At 46.7% G+C, this 16,638-nt stretch overlaps 13 protein-coding genes and 24 non-coding genes across 37 annotated transcripts, besides 1 other annotated feature; 28 read left to right on the top strand and 9 right to left on the bottom strand. All coding sequences in view use genetic code 2, as the record gives it.

Moving 5' to 3' along the window:
• On the top strand, window positions 1-69 carry APY57_gt01. Its single transcript has one exon. It is a non-coding gene; the product is annotated as a tRNA-Phe (tRNA).
• Window positions 70-1,011, top strand: APY57_gr02. The gene has a single exon. It is a non-coding gene; the product is annotated as a 12S ribosomal RNA (ribosomal RNA).
• A 1-nt stretch (window position 1,012) lies between these two features.
• Window positions 1,013-1,084, top strand: APY57_gt02. The gene has a single exon. It is a non-coding gene; the product is annotated as a tRNA-Val (tRNA).
• Window position 1,085: 1 nt separating this feature from the next.
• APY57_gr01 lies at window positions 1,086-2,751 on the top strand. The gene has a single exon. It is a non-coding gene; the product is annotated as a 16S ribosomal RNA (ribosomal RNA).
• Window positions 2,752-2,762: 11 nt separating this feature from the next.
• Window positions 2,763-2,836, top strand: APY57_gt03. Its single transcript has one exon. It is a non-coding gene; the product is annotated as a tRNA-Leu (tRNA).
• On the top strand, window positions 2,837-3,811 carry ND1 (NADH dehydrogenase subunit 1). The gene has a single exon. The coding sequence runs from the start codon at window positions 2,837-2,839 to the stop codon at window positions 3,809-3,811; it is 975 nt and encodes a 324-aa protein (YP_009172386.1).
• Window positions 3,812-3,817: 6 nt separating this feature from the next.
• APY57_gt04 lies at window positions 3,818-3,885 on the top strand. The gene has a single exon. It is a non-coding gene; the product is annotated as a tRNA-Ile (tRNA).
• Window positions 3,885-3,955, bottom strand: APY57_gt05. The gene has a single exon. It is a non-coding gene; the product is annotated as a tRNA-Gln (tRNA).
• On the top strand, window positions 3,955-4,023 carry APY57_gt06. The gene has a single exon. It is a non-coding gene; the product is annotated as a tRNA-Met (tRNA).
• ND2 (NADH dehydrogenase subunit 2) lies at window positions 4,024-5,068 on the top strand. Its single transcript has one exon. A coding segment is annotated over exon 1 (1,045 nt).
• On the top strand, window positions 5,069-5,141 carry APY57_gt07. Its single transcript has one exon. It is a non-coding gene; the product is annotated as a tRNA-Trp (tRNA).
• A 3-nt stretch (window positions 5,142-5,144) lies between these two features.
• On the bottom strand, window positions 5,145-5,213 carry APY57_gt08. Its single transcript has one exon. It is a non-coding gene; the product is annotated as a tRNA-Ala (tRNA).
• A 1-nt stretch (window position 5,214) lies between these two features.
• APY57_gt09 lies at window positions 5,215-5,287 on the bottom strand. Its single transcript has one exon. It is a non-coding gene; the product is annotated as a tRNA-Asn (tRNA).
• Window positions 5,288-5,323: 36 nt separating this feature from the next.
• Window positions 5,324-5,388, bottom strand: APY57_gt10. The gene has a single exon. It is a non-coding gene; the product is annotated as a tRNA-Cys (tRNA).
• A 1-nt stretch (window position 5,389) lies between these two features.
• APY57_gt11 lies at window positions 5,390-5,459 on the bottom strand. The gene has a single exon. It is a non-coding gene; the product is annotated as a tRNA-Tyr (tRNA).
• Window position 5,460: 1 nt separating this feature from the next.
• Window positions 5,461-7,017, top strand: COX1 (cytochrome c oxidase subunit I). Its single transcript has one exon. The coding sequence runs from the start codon at window positions 5,461-5,463 to the stop codon at window positions 7,015-7,017; it is 1,557 nt and encodes a 518-aa protein (YP_009172388.1).
• A 1-nt stretch (window position 7,018) lies between these two features.
• On the bottom strand, window positions 7,019-7,089 carry APY57_gt12. The gene has a single exon. It is a non-coding gene; the product is annotated as a tRNA-Ser (tRNA).
• A 3-nt stretch (window positions 7,090-7,092) lies between these two features.
• On the top strand, window positions 7,093-7,163 carry APY57_gt13. The gene has a single exon. It is a non-coding gene; the product is annotated as a tRNA-Asp (tRNA).
• Window positions 7,164-7,172: 9 nt separating this feature from the next.
• Window positions 7,173-7,863, top strand: COX2 (cytochrome c oxidase subunit II). The gene has a single exon. A coding segment is annotated over exon 1 (691 nt).
• APY57_gt14 lies at window positions 7,864-7,936 on the top strand. Its single transcript has one exon. It is a non-coding gene; the product is annotated as a tRNA-Lys (tRNA).
• A 1-nt stretch (window position 7,937) lies between these two features.
• Window positions 7,938-8,105, top strand: ATP8 (ATP synthase F0 subunit 8). The gene has a single exon. It carries the CDS (start codon window positions 7,938-7,940, stop codon window positions 8,103-8,105), a length of 168 nt encoding a protein of 55 aa, YP_009172390.1.
• ATP6 (ATP synthase F0 subunit 6) lies at window positions 8,096-8,779 on the top strand. The gene has a single exon. The coding sequence runs from the start codon at window positions 8,096-8,098 to the stop codon at window positions 8,777-8,779; it is 684 nt and encodes a 227-aa protein (YP_009172391.1).
• Window positions 8,779-9,563, top strand: COX3 (cytochrome c oxidase subunit III). Its single transcript has one exon. A coding segment is annotated over exon 1 (785 nt).
• Window positions 9,564-9,635, top strand: APY57_gt15. The gene has a single exon. It is a non-coding gene; the product is annotated as a tRNA-Gly (tRNA).
• On the top strand, window positions 9,636-9,984 carry ND3 (NADH dehydrogenase subunit 3). Its single transcript has one exon. A coding segment is annotated over exon 1 (349 nt).
• On the top strand, window positions 9,985-10,053 carry APY57_gt16. Its single transcript has one exon. It is a non-coding gene; the product is annotated as a tRNA-Arg (tRNA).
• On the top strand, window positions 10,054-10,350 carry ND4L (NADH dehydrogenase subunit 4L). Its single transcript has one exon. The coding sequence runs from the start codon at window positions 10,054-10,056 to the stop codon at window positions 10,348-10,350; it is 297 nt and encodes a 98-aa protein (YP_009172394.1).
• On the top strand, window positions 10,344-11,724 carry ND4 (NADH dehydrogenase subunit 4). The gene has a single exon. A coding segment is annotated over exon 1 (1,381 nt).
• On the top strand, window positions 11,725-11,790 carry APY57_gt17. The gene has a single exon. It is a non-coding gene; the product is annotated as a tRNA-His (tRNA).
• Window positions 11,791-11,843: 53 nt separating this feature from the next.
• Window positions 11,844-11,913, top strand: APY57_gt18. Its single transcript has one exon. It is a non-coding gene; the product is annotated as a tRNA-Ser (tRNA).
• Window positions 11,914-11,991: 78 nt separating this feature from the next.
• Window positions 11,992-12,064, top strand: APY57_gt19. Its single transcript has one exon. It is a non-coding gene; the product is annotated as a tRNA-Leu (tRNA).
• On the top strand, window positions 12,065-13,450 carry ND5 (NADH dehydrogenase subunit 5). Its single transcript has one exon — window positions 12,065-13,447. It carries the CDS (start codon window positions 12,065-12,067, stop codon window positions 13,445-13,447), a length of 1,383 nt encoding a protein of 460 aa, YP_009172396.1.
• A 453-nt stretch (window positions 13,451-13,903) lies between these two features.
• On the bottom strand, window positions 13,904-14,425 carry ND6 (NADH dehydrogenase subunit 6). The gene has a single exon. It carries the CDS (start codon window positions 14,423-14,425, stop codon window positions 13,904-13,906), a length of 522 nt encoding a protein of 173 aa, YP_009172397.1.
• Window positions 14,426-14,494, bottom strand: APY57_gt20. The gene has a single exon. It is a non-coding gene; the product is annotated as a tRNA-Glu (tRNA).
• A 4-nt stretch (window positions 14,495-14,498) lies between these two features.
• CYTB (cytochrome b) lies at window positions 14,499-15,638 on the top strand. The gene has a single exon. The coding sequence runs from the start codon at window positions 14,499-14,501 to the stop codon at window positions 15,636-15,638; it is 1,140 nt and encodes a 379-aa protein (YP_009172398.1).
• On the top strand, window positions 15,639-15,711 carry APY57_gt21. Its single transcript has one exon. It is a non-coding gene; the product is annotated as a tRNA-Thr (tRNA).
• On the bottom strand, window positions 15,711-15,780 carry APY57_gt22. The gene has a single exon. It is a non-coding gene; the product is annotated as a tRNA-Pro (tRNA).
• Window positions 15,781-16,638: a D loop (control region).

Genomic DNA, 16,638 nt, shown 5'->3' on the forward strand with positions numbered 1-16,638 from the left:
GCTAGTGTAGCTTAACGTAAAGCATAACACTGAAGATGTTAAGACGAACCCTACAAAGTTCCACAAGCACAAAAGCTTGGTCCTGACTTTACTATCAACTTTAGCAACACTTACACATGCAAGTATCCGCACCCCAGTGAAAATGCCCCCGCCTTCCTCAAGAAAAAAAGGAGCTGGTATCAGGCACGCACAGCAGCCCACGACACCTTGCTCAGCCACACCCCCAAGGGACCTCAGCAGTGATAAACATTAAGCAATAAGTGAAAACTTGACCTAGTTAAAGCTAAAAGGGCCGGTTAAACTCGTGCCAGCCACCGCGGTTATACGAGAGACCCAAGTTGACAGTCTTCGGCGTAAAGCGTGGTTAAAGGTATGCTAAACTAAGGCTAAACTTCCCCAAAGCTGTCATACGCACCCGGGAGCATGAGATCCAACCACGAAAGTGACCTTAACACCCCCCTTGACCCCACGAAAGCTGTGAAACAAACTGGGATTAGATACCCCACTATGCACAGCCATAAACTTCGATAGAAATCTACAACCTCTATCCGCCTGGGAACTACGAGCATAAGCTTAAAACCCAAAGGACTTGGCGGTGCTTTAGACCCCCCTAGAGGAGCCTGTTCTAGAACCGATAACCCCCGTTTGACCTCACCTTTTCTTGTCCACCCCGCCTATATACCGCCGTCGTCAGCATACCCTGTGAAGGAAACATAGTAAGCAAAACTGGTAAAACCCAAAACGCCAGGTCGAGGTGTAGCGTACGAAAAGGAAAGAAATGGGCTACATTTCCTTCCCCAGGAAATACGAATTGTGCCATGAAACAACACATGAAGGAGGATTTAGCAGTAAGCAGAAAACAGAGCGTTCCGCTGAACCTGGCCCTGAAGCGCGCACACACCGCCCGTCACTCTCCCCAAGTCTAAAAACATTAATAATTAAAACCCCACAAAGACAAAGGGGAGGCAAGTCGTAACATGGTAAGTGTACCGGAAGGTGCACTTGGAAAAACCAGAGCGTAGCTAAGACAGAAAAGCATCTCCCTTACACCGAGAAGTCACCTGTGCAAACCAGGTCGCACTGAGACCCAACAGCTAGCCTCCCCTCTAAAAAAACATAAACCTATTCTTCACCCCACCAAACCATTCAACCAAACCATTTTTCCCCCTAAGTAAAGGCGATAAAAAAGGGCAAACCGAGAGCTACAGAAACAGTACCGTAAGGGAACGCTGAAAGAGAAATGAAAAAATCAGTAAAGTAATAAGAAGCAGAGACTAGCCCTCGTACCTTTTGCATCATGATTTAGCAAGTCCCACCCAAGCAAAAAGACTTTTAGTTTGCCCCCCCGAAACTAGACGAGCTACTCCAAGGCAGCCTAATAAATAGGGCCAACCCATCTCTGTGGCAAAAGAGTGGGAAGACCTTCGAGTAGAGGTGACAGACCTACCGAGCCTAGTAATAGCTGGTTGCCTGAGAACTAAATTAAAGTTTAGCCTTTATTTATCTCCCACCCCCCACGGACAGCCCAATAAAGCCCCGGCCCCGAGATTCCAAAAGAGTTATTCAAAAGGGGTACAGCCCTTTTGAACAAAGATACAACTTTACCGAGCGGATAACAATCATAGACATTCAGGTAAGTGTCAAGGTGGGCCTAAAAGCAGCCACCCTAAAGAAAGCGTTAAAGCTCCAACACACCCCACACCTCCAATCCTGACAACAAAATTGTATTCCCTCAACACTACCAGGCCTTCCTATGTTAATAGAAAAGATTATGCTAAAATGAGTAATAAGAGAACACACTTCTCTCCCCGCACATGTGTAAGCCGGATCGGATCCCCCACCGGCAATTAACGGCCCCAAACCAAGAGGGAATTAAGACCAAAACAGACAACAAGAAAACCCCCTAAATACCCCCCCCCGTTACCCTCACACCAGCGTGCCACCCAGGAAAGACTAAAAAAGGAAGAAGGAACTCGGCAAATAATACAAAACCTCGCCTGTTTACCAAAAACATCGCCTCTTGACCAGCTCATAATAAGAGGTCCCGCCTGCCCTGTGACTTAAATTTAACGGCCGCGGTATCTTGACCGTGCAAAGGTAGCGTAATCACTTGTCTTTTAAATGAAGACCTGTATGAATGGCAAAACGAGGGTTTAACTGTCTCCTTCCTCCGGTCAATGAAATTGATCTCCCCGTGCAGAAGCGGGGATGCTAACATAAGACGAGAAGACCCTATGGAGCTTTAGACGTACTGACAGATCACGTAAAGCCTTCCTAGCTAAAAGATAAAACCGACCGACCCCTGTCACGATGTCTTTGGTTGGGGCGACCCCGGGGAAATATAAAACCCCCGAGCGGAATGAAGACACCTCAGCTTCATGAACAAGAGCCGCAGCTCACAAAATCAGAACCTCTGACCTAAAGATCCGATACAATCGATCAACGGACCGAGTTACCCTAGGGATAACAGCGCAATCCCCTTTCAGAGCCCCTATCGACAAGGGGGTTTACGACCTCGATGTTGGATCAGGACATCCTAATGGTGCAGCCGCTATTAAGGGCTCGTTTGTTCAACGATTAAAGTCCTACGTGATCTGAGTTCAGACCGGAGTAATCCAGGTCAGTTTCTATCTATAAAGTGCTTTCCTCCAGTACGAAAGGACCGAGGAAAAGAGGCCCATGCTTAAAGTAAACCTCACCCCCACCTAATGAAAACAACTTAATTAGGCAAAAGGAGCCTTCCCCTGCCAAAGATAATAGCTGTCTAGGTGGCAGACTCCGGCCAATGCAGAAGACCTAAACCCTTCTTACAGGGGTTCAACTCCCCTCCCAGACCATGGCACTGCTTCTCTTAAACACCCTCATTAACCCTTTAATACTCATCATCTTCATCATACTAGCCGTCGCCCTCCTAACACTCCTAGAACGAAAAGTACTAGGCTACATACAACTCCGCAAAGGCCCCAATGTTGTCGGCCCCTATGGCCTTCTCCAACCATTCGCTGACGGTCTCAAACTTCTAATTAAAGAACCAATCCGCCCATCTACCGCCTCCCCACTCTTGTTCCTCTTCACCCCCATTCTAGCTTTCACCCTGGCCTTAACACTATGGGCCCCCCTTCCACTTCCCTCCCCACTAGCCGATTTAAACCTCGGCATCTTATTTATTCTAGCCCTCTCAAGCCTAACAGTTTACTCCATCCTAGGCTCAGGATGAGCATCCAATTCAAAATATGCCCTAATTGGAGCCTTGCGTGCCGTAGCCCAAACCATTTCCTACGAAGTAAGTCTTGGCCTGATTTTACTTAGCACCATTCTTCTCGCAGGAGGTTTTACCCTACAAACATTTAACACCGCACAAGAACAAACCTGACTTATTCTTCCCGCACTACCCCTTGCTGCCATATGATACGTATCTACCCTAGCCGAGACAAACCGAGCTCCCTTTGACCTAACAGAAGGAGAATCTGAACTAGTCTCAGGCTTCAACGTAGAATACGCAGGAGGTCCCTTCGCCCTTTTCTTCTTAGCCGAATACGCCAACATTATCTTAATAAACACCCTCTCTGCCACACTTTTCCTGGGAACACCCTTTAGCCACACCCTACCAGAACTGACCTCTTTTAACATTATAACCAAAACCGCCCTCCTCGTAACAATTTTTCTTTGAGTCCGGGCTTCCTACCCACGATTTCGGTACGACCAGCTCATGCACCTAACCTGAAAAAACTTCCTACCCATTACCCTCGCCTTCGTCATCTGGCACCTTTCCTTACCCCTGGCCCTCTCGAGCCTCCCTCCCCAGCTATAATTCACAGGACTCGTGCCTGAAAAAGGACTACTTTGATAGAGTAAATAATGTGGGTTAAACCCCCTCCGAATCCTTAGAAAGAAGGGACTTGAACCCAACCTAAAGAGATCAAAACTCTTAGTGCTCCCACTACACCACTTCCTAGTAAAGTCAGCTAAACAAGCTTTCAGGCCCATACCCCGAACATGATGGTTAAAATCCCTCCTTTACTAATGGCCCCATTTGTCTACTCCACCCTTATCATTAGTCTTGGTCTCGGCACAACCACAACCTTCGCCAGCACCCACTGATACCTCGCCTGAATGGGCATCGAAATCAATACACTAGCCATTATCCCCTTAATAACCCAAAACCACAACCCTCGGGCAATTGAAGCCACCACCAAATACTTTTTTGCACAAGCCACCGCTTCAGCAACACTATTATTCGCTGCTGTCTCAAATGCATTCTTGACGGGAGAGTGAGACATTCTTCAAATCAACCACCCCCTAACTTCCACACTCACCACCCTAGCCCTAGCTATAAAAATCGGTCTCGCCCCCCTTCACAGCTGAATACCAGAAGTAATACAAGGCTTAAACCTGCTTACTGGCCTAATCCTCTCCACTTGACAAAAACTTGCCCCCTTTTGCCTCATTTACCAAATCCAGCCAGACAACCCAAATGTTTTCATTACTTTAGGCCTCTTATCTGTAATCGTAGGCGGCTGAGGAGGTTTCAACCAAGTTCAACTCCGAAAAATTCTTGCATACTCCTCAATCGCCCATCTAGGATGGATGATTCTCATTCTCCCGTTCTCACCTCCCCTCACCTTACTTGCCCTTTTTACCTACCTAATAATGACCTTTTCACTCTTCTCCTCCTTCATATTAGTTCGCACCACACATATTAACTCCTTATCCACCTCCTGAGCCAAAATCCCAACTCTCACTGCTTGCGTCCCCCTCATCCTCTTATCCCTGGGAGGCCTGCCACCCCTAACAGGATTCTTACCAAAGTGACTTATCCTTCAAGAATTAACTAAACAAGACCTAGCCCCAATTGCCACTCTCGCTGCCCTTTCATCCCTCTTCAGCCTTTATTTTTACCTCCGACTGTCCTACACAATAACACTCACTATACCCCCAAACAACCCCGCCGGAACACTCCCCTGACGACTTAACCCCCAACACAACACCCTCCCCCTGGCCCTAACCGCCACTACAACAATTTTCCTCCTCCCTATCACCCCAACCATTCTAGCTCTTTTCACTTCCTAGAGGCTTAGGATCATACCTTAGACCAAGGGCCTTCAAAGCCCTAAGTGGGGGTGAAAATCCCCCAGCCCCTGAACTAAGACTTACGGGACACTAACCCACATCTTCTATTTGCAAAACAGACACTTTAATTAAGCTAAAGCCTTTCTAGACAGGAAGGCCTCGATCCTACAAATTCTTAGTTAACAGCTAAGCGCCCAAACCAGAGAGCATCTGTCTAACTTTTCCTCGCCTAGCAAGCAAAATAGGCGAGGAAAAGCCCCGGCAGAGTCTAACCTGCTTCTTCGGATTTGCAATCTGATGTGGTAACACCTCGGAGCTTTGGCAAGAGGAGGGGTTAAACCTCCGTCCATGGGTCTACAATCCACCGCTTAACACTCAGCCATCTTACCTGTGGCAATCACACGTTGGCTCTTTTCAACTAACCATAAAGACATCGGCACCCTTTATCTAGTATTTGGCGCTTGGGCCGGTATGGTGGGAACAGCCTTAAGCCTCTTAATTCGAGCCGAACTAAGTCAACCTGGCACCCTCCTAGGTGATGACCAAATCTACAATGTGATCGTCACAGCTCATGCCTTTGTAATAATTTTTTTTATAGTTATACCAATTATAATTGGCGGCTTTGGTAACTGACTAATCCCACTAATAATTGGCGCCCCTGACATAGCCTTTCCCCGGATGAATAACATGAGCTTTTGACTCCTTCCCCCCTCATTTCTTCTTCTCCTAGCATCCTCTGGGGTTGAAGCAGGAGCTGGAACGGGGTGAACTGTTTATCCCCCTCTTGCAAGTAATTTAGCGCACGCTGGACCCTCCGTGGACTTGACTATTTTTTCACTCCATCTGGCTGGTATTTCCTCCATTCTGGGGGCAATCAACTTTATCACCACTATAATCAACATAAAACCCCCCGCAGCATCTCAATACCAAACACCCCTGTTTGTCTGAGCAGTTCTAATTACAGCTGTACTCCTGCTTCTTTCCCTCCCCGTCCTTGCCGCAGGTATTACCATGCTTCTAACAGATCGAAATCTTAACACCACCTTCTTTGACCCTGCAGGTGGAGGAGACCCAATCCTCTACCAACACCTATTCTGGTTCTTTGGACACCCAGAAGTGTACATTCTAATCCTTCCCGGCTTTGGAATGATCTCACACATTGTAGCCTACTACGCCGGTAAAAAAGAACCTTTTGGTTACATGGGGATAGTGTGGGCTATAATGGCCATTGGGCTTCTGGGCTTTATCGTCTGGGCCCACCACATGTTCACAGTCGGAATAGACGTTGATACTCGCGCTTACTTCACATCCGCCACAATAATTATTGCCATCCCCACCGGAGTTAAAGTTTTTAGCTGATTAGCAACCCTTCACGGCGGAGCCCTAAAATGAGAAACCCCCCTCCTCTGAGCTCTCGGTTTTATCTTCCTCTTTACAGTAGGAGGACTAACGGGGATTGTCTTGGCAAACTCATCCCTGGATATTGTCCTCCACGACACCTACTACGTAGTAGCCCATTTTCACTATGTTCTTTCGATAGGAGCTGTCTTTGCCATTCTCGCAGGATTTGTACACTGATTTCCACTGTTCTCTGGCTACTCACTCCACAGCGCCTGGACAAAAATCCACTTCGGAATTATATTTATTGGGGTTAATCTCACCTTCTTCCCACAACACTTCCTTGGGCTAGCAGGCATGCCCCGACGATACTCTGACTACCCAGACGCCTACACGCTATGAAACACAATTTCTTCGATTGGCTCACTAATTTCTCTCGTGGCAGTAATTGTATTCCTCTTCATTATTTGAGAGGCCTTCACAGCAAAACGTGAAGTCCTTTCAACCCACTTGGTTACAACCAACGTTGAGTGACTTCACGGATGCCCACCCCCTTACCACACATTTGAAGAGCCTGCATTCGTTCAAGTACAACACACCACCAAGTAATCGAGAAAGGAAGGAATTGAACCCCCGTAAGCTGGTTTCAAGCCAACCACATAGCCATTCTGCCACTTTCTTATAAAGACACTAGTAAAGTATTATTACACTGCCTTGTCAAGGCAAAATCGTGGGTTAGACCCCCACGTGTCTTGTCCAAATTAATGGCACATCCCTCCCAACTAGGTTTTCAAGATGCAGCTTCACCCGTTATAGAAGAACTCCTTCACTTCCATGATCACACCCTTATAATTGTGTTTCTCATCAGCACCCTAGTTCTTTACATTATTGTAGCCATGGTGACTACAAAGCTAACAGACAAACTCATCCTAGACTCCCAAGTGATCGAAATTATTTGAACCCTTCTCCCAGCAATAATCCTCATCCTCATCGCCCTCCCATCCCTCCGCATTCTTTATCTAATAGATGAAATCAACGACCCCCACTTAACAATTAAAGCAATGGGCCATCAATGATACTGAAGCTATGAATATACAGACTATGAAGACTTAGGCTTCGACTCTTATATAATCCCAACACAAGACCTTGCCCCTGGCCAATTTCGACTCTTAGAAACAGATCACCGTATGGTGGTCCCCCTGAATTCCCCCACCCGCATCCTAATTTCTGCTGACGATGTTCTCCACTCCTGGGCAGTTCCATCCCTCGGGATTAAAATAGATGCAGTCCCAGGACGATTAAACCAAACAGCCTTTATTACCTCACGCCCCGGGGTATTTTTTGGTCAGTGCTCAGAAATTTGCGGAGCCAACCACAGCTTTATACCCATTGTAGTAGAAGCAGTACCCCTTGAACACTTTGAAAACTGATCCTCAATAATGCTCCAAGATACTTCGCTAAGAAGCTAAACAGGGTCTAGCGTTAGCCTTTTAAGCTAAAAATGGTGCCTCCCAACCACCCCTAGCGAAATGCCCCAGTTAATCCCCTCCCCTTGACTCGCATACCTATTATTTTCCTGAGTGGTCTTCTCAGTAATTGTTCTTCCAAAAGTGTTAACACACACCTTCCCGGAAGCCCCGGCCCCCCAGACCAAACAAGCACCACAAACAGAGCCCTGAAACTGACTATGACATTAAGCCTATTCAACCAGTTCCTAAGTCCCTCGCTCATATGAATCCCCCTGGCAGCCATTGCCCTAGCCCTACCCTGGGCCCTCTTTCCACACCAAACAACCCGCTGAGTTAACAACCGACTTTTATCCCTCCAAAGCTGATTCCTCGGCCAATTCACACAACAAATTTTCTTGCCTATTAACAGCCCCGGACACAAATGAGCACTACTCTTAGCCTCTTTAATGCTCTTTTTAATTACACTAAACACAGCAGGCCTCCTCCCATACACCTTCACCCCCACCACACAATTATCTATAAACATGGGCTTTGCCATCCCGCTCTGACTAGCCACTGTAGTCCTCGGCTTATGCACCCAGCCTACCCAAGCCCTTGGCCACCTTCTGCCCGAGGGAACACCCACACCGCTCATCCCCGTCTTAATTATCATTGAAACAATCAGCCTATTTATCCGCCCCATTGCTCTTGGGGTTCGACTCACCGCCAATTTAACCGCAGGCCACCTCCTAATCCAGCTAATTTCCTCCGCAACTTCCGTCCTCCTATCAGTCCTACCTGCAGTAGCAACTTTTACTATTACCCTTCTATTCCTCCTTACCCTTTTAGAAGTGGCAGTTGCCATAATCCAAGCATATGTTTTCGTCCTCCTTTTAAGCCTCTACCTACAAGAAAACGTCTAATGGCCCATCAAGCACACGCATACCACATAGTAGACCCAAGCCCCTGACCCCTAACGGGCGCAGTTTCTGCCCTTCTTATAACATCCGGCCTAGCCATCTGAATACACTTTCACTCTACAACCCTTATATCTCTGGGCTTGGTTCTTCTACTACTCACAATATACCAATGATGACGAGATATCATCCGAGAGGGGACATTTCAAGGACATCACACTCCCCCTGTCCAAAAAGGCCTTCGGTACGGCATAATCCTTTTCATTACTTCCGAAGTATTCTTTTTCCTAGGGTTTTTTTGAGCTTTCTACCACTCAAGCTTAGCCCCCACCCCCGAACTAGGCGGCTGCTGACCCCCAACCGGAATTACCACACTCAATCCATTCGAAGTCCCCCTGCTTAACACAGCAGTACTCCTGGCCTCCGGAGTCACAGTCACCTGAGCCCATCACAGTATTATAGAAGGCCAACGAAAACAAGCCCTTCAATCACTCGCCCTCACTATCCTCCTGGGATTCTACTTTACAGCCCTCCAAGCAATAGAGTACTACGAAGCCCCATTTACAATTGCTGACGGGGTATACGGCTCAACTTTCTTTGTTGCAACCGGCTTCCACGGCCTCCATGTAATTATCGGCTCAACCTTTTTAACAGTCTGCCTTCTACGACAGATACTTCACCACTTCACATCAGAGCACCACTTCGGCTTCGAGGCCGCAGCCTGATATTGACACTTCGTTGACGTCGTATGACTCTTCTTATACATCTCCATTTACTGATGAGGCTCTTAATCTTTCTAGTACAAACGCCAGTATGAGTGACTTCCAATCACACGACCTTGGTTAAAATCCAAGGAAAGATAATGAACCTAGTGGTGACTACTTTTTCAATTTCTCTCCTTCTATCCCTTCTTCTAGCAGCTGTCGCTTTCTGACTGCCCTTAATAACCCCCGACCACGAAAAACTCTCACCCTATGAATGCGGCTTCGACCCCCTAGGGTCAGCACGATTGCCATTCTCCATTCGATTTTTCCTGGTCGCAATCTTGTTCCTCCTCTTTGACCTAGAAATTGCCCTCCTACTCCCCCTTCCCTGAGGAGACCAACTCACCAACCCATACCTCACCTTTATCTGCGCAACCATCTTACTCGTTCTCCTCACCCTTGGCTTAATGTACGAATGAGCCCAAGGAGGCTTAGAATGGGCAGAATAGGCTCTTAGTTTAATTAAAACATTTGATTTCGGCTCAAAAACTTATGGTTCAAACCCATAACTGCCTGATGACCCCCGCCCATTTTGCATTCTCATCGGCCTTTATGCTAGGCCTAGCCGGTCTTGCCTTTCACCGAACTCACTTTCTCTCGGCCCTCTTATGCTTAGAGGGGCTTATACTTTCATTATTTATTGCACTATCCCTATGGGCCCTTCAATTTGACACAATAAACTCTGCAGCCCTGCCAATGATCTTACTAGCCTTTTCTGCCTGCGAGGCCGGCGCAGGCTTGGCACTCCTAGTAGCCACTACTCGAACCCATAGCAACAGCCGGCTTCAAAGCCTGAGCCTCCTCCAATGCTAAAAATCCTTCTCCCCTCAATCCTCTTGCTCCCCTCCATATGACTAACCCCTAAAAAATATCTTTGAACCACCGCTCTCTTCTATAGTCTAGTAATTGCAAGCACTAGCCTACTTTGACTAGCATTACCTGCCGAAATCGGCTGATCTTTCCTAAACTACTTTATAGCCTCCGACCCTATTTCCACCCCCCTCCTCGTCCTCACCTGTTGACTACTCCCCCTTATAATTCTCGCCAGCCAAAATCACCTTATGCTCGAACCAATTAACCGCCAACGAACCTTCATCTCTCTCCTTATCTCCCTCCAAATCTTCTTAATCCTTGCTTTCAGTGCTACTGAACTAATTATATTTTATGTCATATTTGAAGCCACCCTTATCCCCACCTTAATTATCATTACCCGCTGGGGGAACCAAATAGAGCGCTTAAACGCAGGGACCTACTTTCTTTTTTATACTCTAGCAGGCTCCCTCCCCCTCCTAATTGCCCTCCTCCTACTACAAAACTCAGCAGGCACTCTCTCCTTTTTCACCCTCCCCTACCTGCCCCCCACCCACCTGACCCTTTGGGCCCACAAAATCTGATGGGTAGCCTGTCTCCTAGCATTCTTAGTTAAAATACCCCTCTACGGGGCCCACCTATGACTCCCTAAGGCCCACGTTGAAGCCCCCATCGCCGGCTCAATAGTCCTTGCCGCCGTTCTCCTGAAACTAGGCGGATACGGAATAATGCGCATTCTTGTCATCCTAGACCCCCTTACCAAAGAATTAAACTACCCCTTTATCATCCTAGCACTTTGAGGGGTGATTATAACTGGATCTATTTGTTTACGACAAACAGACCTAAAAGCCCTCATTGCCTACTCTTCAGTGAGCCATATAGGCCTGGTAGCAGCAGCCATTTTAATCCAAACCCCCTGGGCCCTCACAGGAGCCTTAATCCTCATAATTGCACACGGCTTAACATCTTCAGCCCTCTTTTGTCTTGCCAATACCAACTATGAGCGCTCCCACAGTCGAACTATAATTTTGGCCCGAGGATTACAAACACTTTTACCCCTAGCAGCCATCTGATGATTCACTGCCACCCTAGCCAACCTTGCGTTACCACCCCTGCCGAACCTCATGGGTGAACTAATAATTATTACATCTTTGTTTAACTGATCTATGTGAACGCTAATTATGACAGGCTTAGGAACACTAATCACCGCAGGCTATTCCCTCTATATGTTCCTCACAACCCAACGCGGGCCACTTCCCAACCACCTAATTTCCCTTGACCCTTCCCACTCTCGCGAACACCTTCTCCTCACACTTCACCTTCTGCCCCTCCTATTACTTGTACTCAAGCCAGAACTGCTCTGAGGCTGAAACGCTTACAGATATAATTAAAAAAAATACTAGATGTCTTTCTAAAAAAAGAGGTTACATCCTCTTACCTGCCAAAGCAGCAATAACCCCGCAGTAACCTGGAGACTACTTTAAAATAACATGTCCGTAGACATAGTTTAAACCAAAATACTAGATTGTGATTCCAGAGAAAGAGGTTAAAACCCTCTTGTCCACCGAGAGGGGCTCGACAGCAACGACGACTGCTAATCTATCGCGACTCTGGTTAAACCCCAGGGCTCACTCGACTAACACAGCTCCTAAAGGATAATAGCTCATCCATTGGTCTTAGGAACCAAAAACTCTTGGTGCAACTCCAAGTAGAAGCTATGCCCCCAACTGCTCTCTTCCTACCTTCCTGCATAATACTCATTTTCTTTATCCTACTATACCCCGTACTAACCACTTTCAACCCCAACCCCCTCTCCCCTGACTGAGCCCTATCAAAAACTAAAACCGCTATTAAACTAGCCTTCTTCATTAGCCTTTTTCCCCTCTTCCTACTCCTTGACCAGGGGACAGAAACCACCATCACAACCTGATCTTGAACAAACACACTAACCTTTGACATCAACATCAGCTTTAAATTCGACACTTACTCTTGCATCTTCACCCCTGTCGCCCTCTACGTAACCTGATCCATCCTAGAATTTGCATCCTGATACATACACTCCGACCCCAAAATAAACCGATTTTTCAAATACCTTCTAATCTTTCTAATTGCAATAATCATCCTTGTCACAGCCAACAACATATTCCAACTATTTATTGGATGAGAAAGCGTCGGAATTATATCCTTTCTCTTAATTGGCTGATGGTACGGGCGAACCGACGCCAACACAGCTGCCCTTCAGGCAGTCCTATACAATCGCATCGGGGACATTGGCCTTATCCTAATAATAGCATGAACAGCAACCCGCCTAAACTCCTGAGACCTGCAGCAACTATTTTCCCTCTCCGACAATTACAACCTCACTCTCCCCCTCTTAGGGCTTATCCTCGCCGCTACAGGAAAATCCGCTCAATTCGGCCTCCACCCTTGACTCCCTTCCGCCATAGAAGGCCCCACGCCGGTATCTGCCCTACTACACTCAAGCACCATAGTCGTAGCTGGGATCTTTCTACTTATTCGCCTAAGCCCCATACTAGAAAACAATAAAACAGCTTTAACCACCTGCCTATGCCTAGGAGCCCTTACCACCCTGTTTACCGCAATCTGTGCCCTAACCCAAAATGATATCAAAAAAATCGTAGCTTTCTCCACTTCAAGTCAACTGGGCCTAATAATGGTCACCATCGGACTAAATCAACCACAATTAGCCTTCCTCCACATCTGCACCCACGCCTTTTTTAAAGCAATGCTCTTTCTCTGCTCCGGCTCTATCATCCACAGCCTGAACGACGAACAAGACATCCGTAAAATAGGAGGCATGCACCACCTAGCCCCCTTCACTTCTTCTTGCCTCACCATTGGAAGCCTAGCTTTAACAGGCACCCCCTTCCTGGCCGGTTTTTTCTCTAAAGACGCCATCATTGAGGCGCTAAACACATCCTACTTAAACGCCTGAGCCCTTGTCCTAACACTTATCGCCACCTCCTTCACAGCAGTCTACAGCCTTCGAATCGTCTTCTTTGTCTCAATAGGCCACCCCCGCTTTAACCCCCTTCCCCCTATCAACGAAAATACCCCCGCCGTCCCCCGCCGTTATTAATCCTATTAAGCGCCTAGCCTGGGGAAGCATCGTAGCAGGTCTTTTGATTACCTCAAACACCCTACCCCTTAACACACCCTCCATAACCATACCCACCCCCCTAAAACTTGCAGCCCTAATCGTAACCCTTCTAGGCTTCTTCACCGCACTAGAACTTTCCACCCTCTCATCCAAACAATTTAAACAAACCCCCGCCCTCCATCACTTCTCCAACATACTAGGCTTTTTCCCACATATCATGCACCGCCTTATCCCCCAAACTAACCTGATCCTGGGACAAGCCATTGCAACCCAAACAATTGACCAAACCTGACTAGAAAAATCTGGACCCAAAGCAGCTTACTCTCTCAGCCTTCACCCCATTACAACCACAAGTAACATCCAACAGGGAATAATCAAAACTTACTTATCATTATTTTTCTTTACCTCCCTACTTGCCCTTGCCCTCTTTTTATTTTAAACAGCCCGAAGAGCGCCCCGACTTAGCCCGCGAGTTAACTCTAAAACAACAAACAAAGTTAACAATAGCACCCAACCCCCTCCAATTAACAATCACCCCCCTGACGAATACATCAACGAAACTCCCCCCACATCCCCCCGAAGCACGGACAACTCCACCACCCCGTCAAACCCCAACCAATCCTCTTCATACCAAAATTTTCCTATCAAACCCCACGCAAACCCCACACCCACCACATACCCCACCATCAATCGCAACGTAGGCCAGCTTCCCCACCCTTCCGGAAAAGGTTCAGCCGCCATAGCGGCTGAATAGGCAAAAACTACCAACATTCCCCCTAAATAGATTAAGAACAGAATTAACGATAAAAAACAGCCCCCACTGCCAACTAATACACCACACCCCACGCCCGCCACTACAACCAGCCCAAGAGCTGCAAAATAAGGAGATGGGTTAGATGCAACTGCCACCAGCCCTAACACTAGTCCAAATAATAAGATATACATCAAATAAGACATCATTCCTACTAAGACTTTAACTTAGACCAATGACTTGAAAAACCACCGTTGTTATTCAACTACAAGAACCTTAATGGCCAACCTACGAAAAACCCACCCTCTCTTAAAAATTGCAAACGACATGCTAGTCGACCTCCCCGCGCCCGTAAACATCTCAGCCTGATGAAACTTTGGCTCCCTCCTAGGACTTTGTCTTATTACCCAAATTTTAACCGGCCTATTTCTAGCAATACACTACACCTCTGATATCTCCATAGCATTTTCCTCCGTAGCCCACATTTGCCGAGATGTAAACTACGGCTGACTCATCCGAAATGTGCACGCCAACGGAGCCTCCTTCTTTTTCATCTGCATTTACCTCCACATTGGACGAGGCCTATACTATGGCTCTTACCTCTATAAAGAGACATGGAACATTGGCGTCATCCTCTTCCTACTTGTAATAATAACCGCCTTCGTCGGATATGTCCTCCCATGAGGCCAAATATCTTTTTGGGGGGCTACTGTAATTACCAACCTCCTATCTGCCGTACCCTACGTAGGAAACACCCTCGTCCAATGAATTTGAGGAGGCTTTTCAGTAGACAATGCTACCCTAACCCGCTTCTTCGCCTTCCACTTCCTATTGCCCTTTATCATTGCTGCCGCAACCTTGGTCCACCTTATCTTCCTCCACGAAACCGGCTCCAACAACCCCATTGGCTTAAACTCTGACGCCGACAAAATCCCCTTTCATCCCTACTTTTCGTACAAAGACCTCCTGGGCTTCGTCTTCTTACTCACCGCACTAACAGCCTTATCCCTCTTCTCACCTAACCTCTTAGGAGACCCAGAAAACTTTACCCCTGCAAACCCACTCGTTACCCCTCCCCACATCAAGCCCGAGTGATATTTTCTCTTCGCCTATGCTATCCTCCGCTCTATTCCTAACAAACTAGGAGGCGTCCTCGCCCTCTTAGCTTCCATCTTAGTGTTGATAGTTGTCCCCCTTCTACACACCTCTAAACAACGAAGCCTCACCTTCCGCCCCCTCACCCAAATTCTATTTTGACTTCTCGTCGCAGACGTAGCAATTCTTACATGAATCGGCGGCATACCCGTTGAACACCCATTCATCATCATCGGACAAATCGCCTCTTTCCTGTACTTCTTTTTATTTCTATTTCTTGCCCCCCTCACAGCATGGGCCGAGAACAAAATTCTTGGATGATAAGCACTAGTAGCTCAGCTTTCAGAGCGTCGGTCTTGTAAGCCGAAGGACGAGGGTTAAACTCCCCCCTACTGCTCAAAGAAGAAGGAGTTTAACCTCCACCCCTAACTCCCAAAGCTAGGATTCTAATTTAAACTATTCTTTGACCGGAGTCTGCCCCTTCTAGTACATGTATGTATTATCCCCATGAATCTATTTTAACCATTTAAAGTAGTGTAACCCTACATTAATGAAAAATTCAAAATTGTAGGAATATAACCACATTATATATATCAAATAAATATGAAGGTAGACATAAACCACTAAACTTCAAATTCCATTTAATATGTTAAAAAGATGACGATATTGAATTGCCCTATCATAACTCTCATCCGTCTAGATATACCAGGACTCACCACCCCTGCAAGTCAGAGTCAAATGCAGTAAGAGACCACCATCAGTTGATTCCTTAATGTACACGTTTATTGATGGTCAAGGACAAAAATCGTGGGGGTAGCACACAGTGAATTATTCCTGGCATTTGGTTCCTATTTCAGGTCCATCAATTGAACACATTCCCCTAACATTTCCTGACGCTTGCATAAGTTAATGGTGGAATACATACTCCTCGTTACCCACCATGCCGAGCTTTCACTCTATAGGGCTACTGGTATTTTTTTTCTATTTCCTTTCACTTGGCATTTCACAGTGCATACAGAAATGTTATATTAAGGTTGAACATTTCCTTGCCCGACGGAAAATGTATGAATGTAATTAAACTTTCATTTATGAATTGCATAACTGATATCAAGAGCATAAAGTATTATTTTTCCCCCTGACTTTCCTGTCAAGCGCCCCTCTCGGCTTTTACGGGCCAAAACCCCCCCTCCCCCCTTAAACTCGTGAGATTCCATTGTGTCTGCAAACCCCCCGGAAACAGAGCAAATCTTACTAGTTTTATCCCTTTTCAAATTTTTGTTCACTTGTATTTTTGTGTGTTTGTAATATTTACAATATTACAAAT

This window comes from Xiphophorus couchianus, mitochondrion (assembly GCF_001444195.1).
Source record: "Xiphophorus couchianus mitochondrion, complete genome".
NCBI lineage: Eukaryota > Metazoa > Chordata > Actinopteri > Cyprinodontiformes > Poeciliidae > Xiphophorus > Xiphophorus couchianus.